This window comes from Neolamprologus multifasciatus, chromosome 1, assembly GCF_963576455.1.
Source record: "Neolamprologus multifasciatus chromosome 1, fNeoMul1.2, whole genome shotgun sequence".
Taxonomy (NCBI): Eukaryota; Metazoa; Chordata; class Actinopteri; order Cichliformes; family Cichlidae; genus Neolamprologus; species Neolamprologus multifasciatus.
Window position 1 is genome coordinate 27,441,144 of NC_140439.1, and position 14,993 is coordinate 27,456,136.

General features: G+C 38.9%; 1 protein-coding gene across 1 annotated transcript in view; it reads left to right on the forward strand.

Annotated features, from left to right (window-relative positions):
• The window catches only part of LOC146525896 (talin-2-like), a 101,508-nt gene extending 89,723 nt beyond the window's left edge, over positions 1–11,785 (forward strand). Inside the window, 11 exon segments of the mRNA XM_085164291.1 lie at positions 187–370; positions 544–669; positions 1,804–1,920; positions 2,151–2,336; positions 2,608–2,715; positions 2,909–3,014; positions 3,642–3,766; positions 7,548–7,736; positions 7,835–8,017; positions 8,204–8,329; positions 8,878–11,785. Coding sequence (XP_085020417.1) covers positions 187–370; positions 544–669; positions 1,804–1,920; positions 2,151–2,336; positions 2,608–2,715; positions 2,909–3,014; positions 3,642–3,766; positions 7,548–7,736; positions 7,835–8,017; positions 8,204–8,329; positions 8,878–9,006 — 1,579 coding nt within the window. The 3' untranslated portion in view covers positions 9,007–11,785.
• The last annotated feature ends 3,208 nt before the right edge of the window (positions 11,786–14,993 follow it).

Below are 14,993 nucleotides of genomic sequence, written 5' to 3' on the forward strand. Positions count from 1 at the left end.
AACTGACATGACTTGTTATATAACCTTAGCAATCCTCCTAATGTTTGCGCAAGCTTTCATGAAGAAATGCCTTTGATATTAAAAGAGATGTGCAGCAATATGTGCGTCCTTTTCACAGCAGTTCTCACGCAGTTGATTTTTTTATGTCTTTTTCCCCCTTGTTTAATCTTTCCTTTTCTGTTTCAGGGAAAACATTTTGAAGACGGCTAAAGCTCTGGTTGAGGACACAAAGATGCTGGTGTCCGGCGCAGCTTCCGGTCAGGAGAAGTTGGCACAGGCTGCTCAGTCTTCTGCCAAGACCATTACCCAGCTCACAGATGTGGTCAAATTGGGTGCTGCCAGCATTGGCTCTGATGACCCCGAGACACAGGTTGACCATTATTGTGTTTGTAATCCTCTCATTTCTGTTTGTCCTTTGTCCAGTGCGCCTGTTTAATAGGAGGAATTATGGAATTATGAACTGCGACTGGCAATAACCTTTCAGTGTTTCTGCTTTCCTGGACTGCACAGTGATTAGTCAGTGTCTTTCTGTCCTTTCTCTAGGTGGTGCTGATAAATGCTGTCAAAGATGTGGCCAAGGCATTGGGTGAGCTCATTAGTGCCACCAAGTGTGCCGCTGGCAAGGCAGCCGATGATCCATCTATGTACCAACTAAAGAGCGCTGCGAAGGTGAGGAGATCAGTCTGCAAGTGCTGAAACTGTCATCTAATTTAACATCCTCCAGTGGGCTCGAATATAGAAATCTGGATATTGGAATTTTCTTTATTTTATTCAACAAAAACAATCAAATCTATTTGATTTTTGTTGGTTTCTCTTATGTTCATATTTTCTGATTATACTAATGGAAAACTGGAACTGACATCAGTTTAAATTGATGACAATAATTCCACCGTCCTACATCCTGTATGCGCAGACATCCTCCCCTTACTCAGGCCGAGTCATTAATCAGTAAAATCACCCACAAGAGTTAAACTGGAGACTTGGTAATGGAAATTGTCAGGCTGTTCGGGATAGCAGGAAGCGTCTAATACTTCTAACCAAGATGATTATGCTTAGTGCTTTGCTCAGGCACACATGCGCTGTAAATTTTCACAGTCACGGCTCATAACTCACCGATGACACTGTCAACTGCTCATTATCACCTCAACCTGTAAAGCCTGGGAAAAAAAATGTCAGTTCTCAGTCAGCAACACCACAGAGTGTCATGAAGTCTCTCTGAAGATCACAACATGCCTTGCATACAATTTTAGGACCGGAGGTGGGGTGGTGGGGGGGGGTTCAGTCTTTCCTTTATGGGGCTTGTGTGCCACCTATCTTTCAGTATGGTGCATTACAGCTGATTTTAACTGGATGTGTTCTGTTTTTATGTCCTCTCATTGTTCCAACATAAGTGTGAAATTACGGAGCTATAGAAATGTCATCTGAATTAAAGTAGTTCAAACTATAAATGAAAACATGAGCCAAGGAAATATATATATTAAAAAAAAGTGTGTCACCCATATATGATGATCGTCAGGGCTGTGTCCACCAGTGTAGTGAAATATCTTGACTGGGGATGTGTTTATATGCTCAGTTACTAAAATAAACAGTCCTAGATGTTTTTTTAAATATAAATTACAACTACATATACGTTTATTACAAAAACACAACCAAATACTAAACCTCCTCGTTGGTAATATTATCATAGTAATAAGACTGTTGTCTTAAATATTCCATAATGTCAGTGTTTGTCCTGTTTTCCTTCCTCTATTTCTAATTCAGAGCTTGGATGTGGCTGAACACAGTGTTCTCTGTTTTCTCCAGGTGATGGTGACAAATGTGACATCCCTGCTGAAGACGGTCAAAGCTGTGGAAGACGAAGCTACTCGCGGTACCAGAGCGCTTGAGGCTACAATCGAGTGCATTAAACAGGAAATGTCGGTAAGGACGAGTCGAGAGGCTAAGCTTGTGAACGTTAGTTAGCAGTATGGTGGCATCACACATTTCAGAAAGGGGACTGATCAGTTTGCAAGTGTGATGAGTAATATTTTTGTAATTATTGAAAATGTCGCATGAGTGACAAAGTAAACATCTTTAATTTTTTTTCCACAGTTAGGAGTTATTGATTTTAAAATTCCCTGAATTAAGTTTGTGATCTGAAATGTCCACAGGTGTTTCAATCCAGGGATGCTCCCAACAAGACAACCACACCTGAGGAGTTCATTCGCATGACTAAAGGAATCACCATGGCAACTGCTAAAGCGGTGGCTGCAGGGAACTCTGGCCGACAGGAGGACATCATCCATACTGCCAACGTCAGCCGCAAAGCCATGTCAGACATGCTCACTACCTGCAAGGTGCTCTATTGCAACAAACAAGTCATGCATGTCTAAATTTGATTTATTGTGGTACTTCCAAAATGTTGCAAAAAAAAAAGAAAATGTGTCCATCTACCCATTATTTCCCACTTATCTGAATTTGGTTGTGGTAGCAAAGGCTAAGCAGGGTATTCCATCTTTAAGGCTGAGCCCAGCATCATCAGCATCAATCATTTTTGCCACTACAAATGCAAACCAAAAACTGAAATTAGAATTCTGACCGACAAATGTCTGTGTTTGTGTCTTTCAGCAAGCAGCCTACCATCCCGAGGTCAGTGAGGAGGTGAAGAACAGAGCACTGATGTTTGGAGCAGAGTGTACAACTGCTTACATTGACCTACTGGAACATGTACTGCTGGTAGGTTGAATACTGCACCAGCAAGTCTGTAAAAATAAAAGACTTGTACAAACGCTAATTATTATTATTTGATACTTTAAGCATCTTTAATATAAGCATCCACCATTGCAACACTATTTATGTATCTATATATACAAAAATAATAAGGAAAAGTTTATTTTAAGTTTACACTGTTGCACCCATGTGTTTGTAGGTCCTGCAGAAGCCTACTGCAGAGCAGAAGCAGCATCTGGCAGCTTGTTCCAAGCGAGTAGCCGGAGCAGTAACAGAGCTCATCCAGACTGCTGAGGCCATGAAAGGTAATGCACACAGTCACACATCACCTCATGTTACACAAGGAGTCCTTTTGAGATGTCATGCAATAAACCCAAATTCATATGAGTAAAGCTTTTATTTACTTTCTAATAAAGCTCCCAACAAATGTTATATTGCTATTAATAGTAGGATGTATTTTTAAAAAGCTCATGTAACAGGAAAAAAAAAAAAATTTACTCAAACATTTGGTAATATTCCTGTCCTCCTTCTCTTGCTACAGATGGAGGTAAGTTAGGGCCGTTTTCTGTACTGTGCCAGTTGTGAGCTCTTAAATAATTTCTCTCCTCAGCACTAACATCGATTTTATTTAATCTCATCAAATCCAGCTGCTCTCAGGCTTCTCAGTTACATCCATCTGCTCCATCCATCATGCTTTCTTTTATGTTCCATTACTCTGTCTCCATCGCAGTGAATGATGGTTTGTTGTCAGCTATGCATGGGATGTGAAGATACATGGCACACTTTCCTGTGTGTGGTCATGGTGTACTTGTTTTCTTTGGATCACAGCGTGAAGCATGTTCGGTCAAAACACTGCTTTGTGAAGCATTAATAAAATCCTGTTTGCAAATTCAAATCTTATTCATGAATATGGGTGTGCTTGCCTGCCTCAGGTTCAGAGTGGGTGGATCCCGAGGATCCAACAGTGATCGCAGAGACGGAGCTGCTCGGAGCAGCGGCGTCCATCGAAGCAGCAGCTAAGAAGCTCGAGCAACTCAAACCCAGAGCCAAGCCAAAGGTGGGTGACTGTATGGTGAATAAATGAGGAGAGAGGTGAAGGAGATAATCGTGTCAACATAATGTTAAAGAGAAAGAGAACCTGCCAAAAGGCCTTTTTCCATTTTATTTACAGTTTAAAGCTTTCTAAGATATTGTTTCTGTCAGCAGTCTCTGGAAATAAAGAAGAAATATTCATCATGAAGCTCATAAGTCTTTCATCATGATAGATGATGTGTGGATAGAAATACTCTGTTACAAGAAAATGTCCTGACTTGAAAATTTAAAGTATGAATGGAAAATCATTCTTAAACAATCAATTTACTAATGGCTATAGGTGATGTTTATATGGAATTTCAAAGATGATGTGATGAGCATCTAAAATACTTTAAAATCATTAAATATTATTTTGAAGATGTAGAGTTGTTTCCAAGACGCAAAAAGGGGAATAAACCGCAAAAACATTACAAAAAACCTGTAACCAAACCCCTCAGGATCCCCTGCTGGCCACATTAGTTAAATCTTTACAATTTTAGTGAATGTTAAGTCTAAAAAGAAAATGATAATCTAACTTTTCTATAATATCAATTATAGATTAGTGAGCTGGAGTACTTTGGTGCTAATTTTATCAGGTAACCTAATTGAAGTTGTTTTATTAAAAAGTACCAACATAACAGTGTAACTGTTAAAAGTAAAAATATACACACATTGCCTAAAAATGAGAACCTCTAGAGTGTTATTATGGCCCGAGCACTAGTGTGTGAAGGACCTATTGTAATCGCTTTGTTTATCGTAGCATTATTATTGACTGTGTGTGTGATTTTACTGTTACAGCTTGCTTAAATGCTTTTTATATAGTAACAATTTAATGGTGACCAATAAAAGGTCAGGTCCTCTGCAAAGAGTCACAGGAGGCATCTGAAATGTTATTGGATGTGGTTGATAATCTCACTATAAAACACCTGATAATATGATGTTGCCCAGCACCTAACAACAAGCCAACCAGTGCTGTAATGTGGACATGTGTTAGTTTATTTAATGTAAAAACTAGTGATTTAGAGTAGAGTGCACTTTGATCTGAGCACTAAATATTTTACCTTTTCAGATTACAGCTCATCCTTGTAACTGCCAAGTGATTTGTTGACTTTTAGATAAAACTTCTTATTTTGATCTTTGGACTGCACAGTGTTTACAGCTCTGTACATTACATAAATGAGCTTTGTAGGAATACGTTCAAGTATATCCTAAACAGTGCTCTGTGCATGCCTGTAAACATCTTTTTGTGTGGTTTATATCCAAGTTTCAGTGTTATTATTGGAAGTTGTACAAGGAGCAATTTTACGGTAACAAAATAGCACATTTTGTTTTGTTGCATTACTGAAAGGGTGCTCTGTTGCTTGTCCTGTCTGTCAAGCTGTTGTATACAGTACTGTGCAAAAATCTTGAGCCATCCCTTATTTCTTTAAATTTTGCTTCAGAGAAGCAGCCTGGCTTATATTTTTCTTAACTGATCTTGAGCTATAGTTCCCCAGGTTTTCAAAGTTTTTCTTTGTTCATTTTCTGGCCAGTCTTGAAACCTGACAATTTTCAGAGAACTTTTTTTTTGACCTATGAATTATGCAAGCATAAAAAATGAATCTAACTCAAATGATGAATCCGAATTGTGTCTACACATAACAGACACGAACCAATTTCTAGTTGTATCTTGAGGCACTTTATTATTTGCCGCTTATCATAAACTTGTAGTTTGTTCAATTCGATTTTATTTACATAGCACTAAATCACAACAGGTGTCGCCTCAAGGTGCGTTATAGAAATCCCAACAATCAAACAACCCAATTTGAGCAACCACTTGGCAACAGTGGAAAGGAAAAAGTCCCTTTTAACAGGAAGAAACCTCTGGCAGAACGAGGCTCAGAAGTTTTTCTGCATCACTCTGAGACAGGATGTTTCCAATTTTAAAGAGATGAGGCCTCCAATTTCCCATTTGTTCCCATTTCTTTAGTTGAATCTACAAAAATGCCAAAGACACATTTTGACAGGTATAAAATAGTATTTTTACAAAAACATGTTTCCCAAATCATTGGCACTGTTTTAAATTGAGGAAACTGGACAAGAGGAGGACAGAAGAATTGTCAGGCCTAAAAATTGTCTACAGCAGATGGAGAATATCTGAAAGTAATGGAGAGCAATCCAGCAAATACCTGACACAAAACCTGAGAGAGGCATCTGGTCTTTCAGTTGATTGATCTACTGATCACTGAAGCCTCAGCAGAAATGGTCTCAGCAGAAGAGTAGCTGTCAAGAAGCCATTCTTAACGAAGGGAAACCAGGACGAACGGCTGAGGTATGCCAAACTATGTATGTACAGAGGTCAGGAAAGAAATTCACAACAGTAAGCCACCTTGTCAAAACTCATGGAATTATGAATGCAGAATTGTGATCCATCATGAAATACCAGGAATAAAGCATGACAATGATTCCCAAAACGATGCCATTGCAGTGAAACCATACTTGAACAGAAACCACACAATGGGAAACTGCGTCATGGACTGGCTTCCCGAGAGCCCGGACCTCAACATTTTTGGAACAGTGTTGTCTCATGTGGACAGAAAACAAAAGGCAGCCAACATCCAAAGAAGAGACTGAAGAACTTTTCTTGAAGAGAATTTAAAGAAATTACAGGAAAGCTTACCTAAGAGAGTTCAGGCTGTGCTGAAGAATAAAGGCGGTCATAACCTCATTAGAATAGTCCAAACTAAATTACATAATTCAATAACCCGTTTCCACCCATTTTCTATTTTCATGCAAGTTATGAAGAAATGAGGGATGGCTCAAGAGTCTTACACAGTACTGTGTGCATATATATATATATATATATATATATATATATATATATATATATATATATATATATATATATATATATATATATATATATATATATATATATATATATATAATTGCATATTCATGTTCATGGAAGTATTAATGTGATCTCTGTAGCTGACACTTGTTGTATTGACAAACTCACTAAAATTCATGATACTGTACATAATATTTTCTTCATTCAGATCAATTCAAACACCATCATGTTTACTGTGCCCTCCCTCCTGTTCATCCCACTCCTCCACCACCCACCCTGCCACCGATCCAGCCATCTGTGTTATTTCATTGTAGTTCTAGCTTAAGCCTGTCCCAGTCTGTGTCTTCTAGCTCCCAGTTAACCCCCCCCCCCCCCCCCCGCCCTCCCTATTCCCTCCCTGCCTGCCCCCACCACCGGAGGCCTTCTCTGCAGGGCTCTGTCTGATATGTTTGATATATTAGGTTGTTATTCAGTCCCAACTATATATCAAACATATTCCTACAGTGTCCCGCTCTGTCTACAGACATGTGGTGTGAATGTGTTTGTGTGAAAAGTGTGTGTGTGCGTATGTGTTTAGAAAAAAAAAAGGAAAAAAAAGCAGATGAGTATAATAGGATGTTTTCTATAGAGTCTTGCTTGATGTTGTTGTATGTAGCTCCTTATCAGCTCTTGCAGTTTGGGAAGAAGCTCTGTATCTGGATGAATGATCATTTTGTTTCTCTTACCAAGTGTCCCAGCCTTGGTCACTGATGATCAATCAAGTCCTGTCTAAAAATGTGCATACAAAATGTTATTCAACGGAGTAATAAATCCAAAGTTCATCTGTTTCCAGTGATAAGTACTTCAGTTTGAGTAGAGGATTAATCAACTTTGATATTTCTTTAAATTTCACCCTGGCGAAAGACTTAATCATTTGAATGGTTCTCTTCACCCTCAGCAAGCAGACGAGACCCTGAACTTTGAGGAGCAGATCCTAGAGGCAGCTAAATCCATTGCTGCAGCCACCAGTGCTTTGGTTAAATCAGCCTCAGCTGCCCAGAGAGAGCTGGTGGCTCAGGGGAAAGTGGGCTCTGTCCCTGCAAATGCTGTGGATGATGGACAGTGGTCCCAGGGGCTGATCTCTGCTGTAAGTGCTGGAGTGAAAAGTGTTGTTTTACACAGGTTACAATCACATCTGCCAGAAATTAACTTTTAAATAAATTAACTTATTTTTTTCATGAACAGGCACGTATGGTAGCAGCAGCAACTAGCAACCTGTGTGAGGCAGCTAATGCCTCGGTGCAGGGTCACGCCAGTGAGGAGAAACTCATCTCTTCAGCCAAACAGGTGGCAGCCTCTACTGCTCAGCTGCTGGTGGCCTGTAAGGTGAAGGCTGACCAAGACTCTGAGGCCATGAGGAGACTGCAGGTAAACACAGCAGGTTAATTTAAAAGCGTTGATATGAAGAGAATTAGCGATCATCTTCAATAGCTTTTTACTTTACAGGTGTGCATTTAATTAGAAAATGTTTATGCTCGTCTTTGCACCAGTTAAAAGGAACTGATTGCTTTTATGTTGTTGTTCTGTTCTGTAAATGATGTATTTGCCCTTTAGATTGCTGGAAATGCAGTGAAGAAAGCATCCGACAATTTGGTGCGGGCAGCTCAGAAGGCAGCATTTGAAAAATCCGATGAAGACAACGTGGTGGTGAAGACAAAGTTTGTGGGTGGAATTGCGCAGGTAATGCTTTTAATTTTGAAACCAGTTTCTGTTGCATTAAAAAATAAATCTGTTCATTCTGGTGTGTTTAGCAGTTATATTGTTAGTGAAATTTGTCCTTCATATCCACTGGCTCACACATCTCTAGTCACCAGCTTTACAAATAATTTCAGTTTCTCATTCTTCAGCACTGCTGGGCAATTATTGATTTGATGCTGCTGAAAAATGCTGACAAGCTATTGAAATGCCCTCTACTTGTTAATTATTTCACGTCTCCTGATGGTTGTCAGTGTTCTCAGAAAAGATTTTTGTCTTCTTCAGTCAATACATGGAATTCAAATCCCCTGTTTTTGTACACAAGTGCATTCCCACACATCTTAAGTTAGACCATACAACCAATAAACACACAGAAACATAAGGCATAAAGACACTGAGGTAGTAAATGTTCTAAAAATTGCAATTACATTGCGACAATTGCATATTTTGCAGGTTTTGGGTCGTGTGTGTATTTAAAAAAAGGTTAAAATGATATATGCTCTGACATAAAAGTTTCCTCACTGTCTGTGTAGATCATTGCCGCCCAGGAAGAGATGCTGAGAAAGGAGAGAGAGCTGGAAGAAGCCAGAAAGAAACTGGCCCAAATAAGGCAGCAGCAGTACAAGTTCCTGCCCAGCGAACTGCGAGAGGACAGCAACTAGTTATTCAGCCTCACCTTTGCTGCTACGTACGCTTGCACCAGTGTGAAGAGCACATCTGTTTTTGTGTGCATATTTGTATCCTGCTAATGGCACACCTGGACTGGTACGCCATCCTCCAGTGAATCCAGATAAGTTGTGACTGATTAACAAACCCGGGTCTGCATTGAACACCGCTGACAACATGTAAGGTCATCTACTAGCACGTGTTAAAAACTACTGCGTGATACTGACTACTTTGTGAAAACAACAAAAAGATTGTGGCGATCGCCTGAAGAACTCCTTCATGTCCTAATGTATAACTACTTCAAACTGATGTGATCTAAACCAGAATGTGACATGCTTAGTTCAAACAGCACATGTGCTCTCACGTTTGTTCTTAAGCGCCATTTTTGTAATGTTTAACAATTTGCAGCTCTTGTGCATAAACTTTAAAATGAAGAACTGATTGTATTGCTGTTCACGTCACATAGCCATTTAACTGCAACGACACCCTGAAAGCAAAAACATTTCTGCTTGGTACTCTGATATTGTATGAATGTTTGCCTGTATACCCCAATCTGGCACCTTAATGTCTGTCTGAATCGTGTAAATCACTGTGGCATGACTTGACTTTAATTCAGTGGCCATAAACCCTAATATGAAGGAAGGCCAGATTTGGCGTATGGACATTTCTTGGGCCATTTCAACAATGAAAGTGTTTTGGGGTTTGTTTGTTTTTTTGGCAATCCTCTCTTCGTGTAGAGAGTTACAGTATATAAGCGTCTATTTTTCCTTTCTTCTCATTTTTATACTCTTTGTTTGCTCCACGTGCAAAACTTCTTTAATGCAACTTGCAAGAAATTCAATGTTTGTCACAACCCTTGACTTTAGGACCTCATGTGCAGCCTCTAAGACTCAAATAGAATGTTTTACATTATGTTACCATGTAAATGCTTTCCTACGCAGGGCATGTTACCATAAAATGGATATTTATTACTCCTGAGTATTTTTAGCAGAGAGGGGTCTCTTTCAGGGTCGCAAACAGTCTCATTTATTTACTACCACTAGCAGAGTCCTGGGTGGCTTCTTGGAAAGATATCAAATATCTTCAAAGACCTTCAAAAGTCTTTTTTTTTTCCAATTATTTGTCATTTCAGGTAATGGGACCTATATACAGTTTGAACAGAATATGATCACGATGCAATAAGATGGATGGTGCTTTAGGGGGCAGTGTTAGCTTCCCTTCTGCCATGTAAACTTAAAGTAATAATCCAGAGCTCTGCTTATACTTTTCGTGCAGAATGGAAAAGTTTGCGTAACCCTGCAGGCCGACTCCTACGTGATGCATGTTTGGAATAACTGGAAAGATGCCAGGGATCAGTTGAATTAGCCGAATGCCATGCAGAGTGCCACTTCTATGCATGCACTTTTTCCTGATGATTAGTCCCAACAGATTTACTTTGGTCCTTATATGTTAGTTGTTTTTTTTTTTCTTTCATTTTTTCCAGCAAAATTCATCACTGCCAGGGACTGATGTTATTTATCTCCACATTTCTAAATTCAGGAAACAACAAAATTCAGAATCTAAAAGATTGGTCAATAAGCTGATTCTAACAAATGAATGAATAAATAAATAAATACACAAATAAATCTTTAACATGAATGACCTGAAAGTGAAGAGCCTGCAACACTAATCCTTCTCCTGTTCTGGGTGCTCTGTTACTGAATATGCTACTCGCTGCAATAGAACAACCTTTTGTTTGTAATGTGTTTTGTTCACATGTCTTACTATATGGACTCTGTTTCAATATTAAACTACAGTAGATTGTGAGAATAGGTCCTGCTGTGAAAATGCATGGCTTTGTGCTTCGGATGCAGATAGTTTCAGACCTCCACGTGAGACCATCACCTTTAAGTTTGTTTGTTTTAAAGCATTGGGACTGAATTCAGAGACATTTTCTAGCATTGTGTGTGTTTTTGTGTGAGCGTGAGAAGCGAGGGGTGGGTTCACTGCTTTATCAGTCAAGTCTGTAGTGTTTTTATTAGTGCCTTAGTCCGTAGCCCATACACTGTTTGGTCTGCTTATGTGACAGCTTCACCTCAGTGGTCAATAGAAGGTAGTGGACACGCTATTTTTTTTTTTTTTTGTTCTTTTTCTTTTAAATGTAGGTTCATGTCTGTGGATTGTTAACATTTGATTTTCCACTCGCTAGCGTACTGTTCCTCTAAGTGCTGAAAGCAACTGCACCCCCTTTATTTTCCTCTCTGCCACATGCAAGGCCTTTTAGGGATGATGGAGGAACTGTCTGCCAGTCAAAAAAAAAAAGTGTCGTCCTTTAAAATGTATTATCAGTATGCCGTAGATACTGAATATGTATATTACACGGATGAACACATTTTAGTACTGCATTCCATGGGCATGTACCACAGTGCTTCTAAATGACGACAGACTGGACACGTGAGCCTGTCGACTGCTTTGTGTGTTATGAAGTCACTGAAATCTTATGGGTGGGCTTTCTTTCCTTGTGCTTTTAAAACTATGAACGAAACATGTGATAAGAACATTTCGATATATCTGTCACCATTAAGATGTTGTGATGCATTTTCAATGCTGTGGACTATTTGAAGTGTTCTGTATGTTTTGTTTTGTTTTTCGCCCCCTTCCCTTGACAGAAATAAAATTAGGAATTCGCTACAATAAAGATAAATGATAACATACAATATAAAAGATATTTATCTGGCCTCGATAAAAACTATTTTTTGTATTCACTGAAAATAAAGCATTTCAATGTAATAAAAATTTGTGTGGTTGTTTTACTTGTAATGTGCACGCAGTCAGGTCTGCACGTTTCTGTATAGTTGCAAAACCAAACAGCCAATATGTAACTGAAATGCAGACTTTTTATAGACTATATTTAGAGAGATGTGTATATATATATATAGAGAGAGAGAGAGAGATAGATATAATAAAACTCCACAATTCATGGGAGCGTGCAGCTATATCCAGAGTGCATGTGTGATTGTTACATCATGCAGGGCTTCTGACTTTTAAAATTGCATATAATTTCCAATATTCTTGTAAATAAAAGAAACTATTAATACTTAGAATTAACCTCAACTGCTAAAACCTCACATTCGAAACATCTTTTTCACTGGTATGCTGAAAGTGCAGCTTCCTGGAGACAACTGACACCAAAGTCTGTCCTCAGAAACGGTCCATTTGGGCTTTTAGTGAGGACAAAACTGAAAGAAACTAAAACATTTTGTAAAATGCACTGGATCTCTATTCTCTGAAGGGTTCAGTAACAATAGAAACATTTGCATTATGAAACAAAAAAATCTTTTTTGTGGGCTAAAGTTTGCTCTAGTTTCAATTGTAAAGTACAAGATTATTGTGAAAAGAAACTGAGTTACTCCAATTTGTCTTATAGCTTGTTGATGGTTTATCTCTGAATATATCTGAGAACTCTGATCACATGTAGATCATTACTGGCTGCCAAGATGGCACTTCTATTCTGGCACAACCCTCTGCCAATAATAATAATATTTATCTGGAACACACATTGAATCAAAGGCATCATAAATTAAAATATCTTTAACCAAATTAGGTGAGAATAAGATCGTATGTGTACTTCTTGACCATTAATAATAATAATTTCTAATTTAAACATATCACGTTCAACTTTGACCACGCAGTGTTTAATCCTGTGTGTCAAGAACTCGTTTTAGTGTGTAGTTAAAATGCACTGAGGTTCAGTATCATGCTATATACGGACTCTACCAGAAGTTTATTACCAGCATACTGTAAGACTTTTATGTTGGGATATCATATTTACAGAAAGCAGAATTTAACAGTCTGCTGATAATGTAGAACATCAGATTCATCATGTCTGTTGCATCCATGTGTGATGTTGGAGCTGCAGAATGTGAAACCACTCTAAGTGAATAACAAGAGGGGTAACTTCTGGCGAACAAACAAGGTCTCTTTAAGTGTCTGTGTCACGACAAGTTGGTATTTCTGAGTCAGCACTAAACCTGACTCTATATTGAGTCTGGACTATAAAATGAAGCCTATGCTAAATTTGTTCAGCACTAAAATTTGAGGAGGCAAAGTCAATTGCAGTGACACAGCTGCTCCTGGCACTGTTTTAAAACCTGGAGTCCTTTTTCCCCCTGATATTTTCTCACTAAATGAGCTTTTAAAGCAAATACCTCGTGTTTTTCTATCTGGCACAAATCTGAAGCTTTGTCGCTGCTAAAACATTTCTGTTAACAGTGGGTCTGACTTGTAACAAGAGGCCCTGTTGGCTGCGGACAAGACAGCAAAAACCCTGGCTGAAAGGACGAGGGCATTGCATTTAATGTGGACAAGCAGGTGATAGAAGACAGCTCATCCATTATTTTTATGTCCTAAATCTAATTATAATTGAAGTCAGAAGCCAGCTACAGTTACTGATGACTACAGCATACTATATAGCAAGTCTTGATGCTTCAGTTGTGCTCAATGTAAGATTACCCGTCGTTAGTTAGTGGCGCCTTGGGGACAAACGGCATCTTGATCTCCTTCTTCTCATCTGCTCTTTCATCCCATCTCTCTACATTCACTACCTCACGTTCATCTTTTCTTTTCAATAAAAAGATTAGGGTCAGATCAGCTGGTTTTTGTGGTGTTATTCCACCGATGCGCTAAAATGGATTACCGTGACGAGAACGCTGCACACTCATACACACTCATTCATTTGCACGGCCTCACATATGAATCTGTCTAAACCCTTTTGATGAGCTTCATTAAGTTTGACTCACCAGGTTTAAGTGAAACGCCGGCAGTATGTGTGGGTATCTTTTAATTATTGAGGAGGAAGTGAGAAATTCCAGTCTAGACATTCCCAGTGATATCATCACCAGACTCCCATATTTTTTTTTTTTTGTCTGGGAGCTCCCTACACAGCCGTCTCAACAGATCTGTGATGAAGTTTATATTTGTGGTCTGACACCAAACTGTAAAAACACTGCTGAATACCTTTGGCATTACAAAAGTACATAAATAAAAGAAGTCAATTACAAGATGGCGCATAAGCCCGGCTGATCTTTCAATCATAGTGCATTTAGATTTATGAGCGCCTCGCAACAACAAACAGGTCATAAGCAATCACCACTTAATGAAATGAAATTGCAGCATTTAAAGTTCACATGCGGCTCGTCACAGGACTGCGACATAATGGTAACAAGGCCATGCACTTCTTTGCATGTAGGGACTTCTGGAAACACTGAGGTTTGATTCAGTTATCACACCTGTCTGCCTTAAAGCTTTAACAGGTTTGACAGCACTCATTTAATATCCAATTTAACTAGTGACATTTTTTAAAAGTCTTCTTTGAACTGAAACTTTTCGGATTAATTATCTATGTGTGTCCTGGACCCAGACAGGAACCATTATCTGAGCATCTTTGAGTGCATACATGACAGAACGTACAAACCCCCACACAGAAGGTTCAAACCCAGGAATCTCTTGCTGTGAGGGAGTAGTGCTAAACACTGAGCCATGGTGCTGCTAATTTTAGGTCTGGTGGTAAAAAACAAAAGGTCAAAAGGACCCAAACGATTAAGAAAATGATCACTTTGGTTGATGGCAAAATGGCTGAAAATGTTGTCTGTGTATCAAGGCCATGGAAGAAAATAGCTATATTTGCTAAAATCAGAAGAAATAAAAAAATAAATAATTCTTAATTATCAAATTAATACATTTCTGTCTCATGATTCAAATTCCCTTAACCTAACCTGAAGAAATCATTATTTGTTGGACAGGTACAATGTGACGATGTTCATCTCTCTATCTATCCAGGGTGCTAGGGTGACATGGATTGCGCCCTGAGCCTCTCTGATCTCTGTGTATGACTGGTATGCCTGCCTGGCTGCTGAACTGTCCACAAACACATGGCAGAATGACAACACAGTGACAGCTGACTGCCTTAATAAAGCTCCACAGGAAGGATTTCAGGCCAGACCAC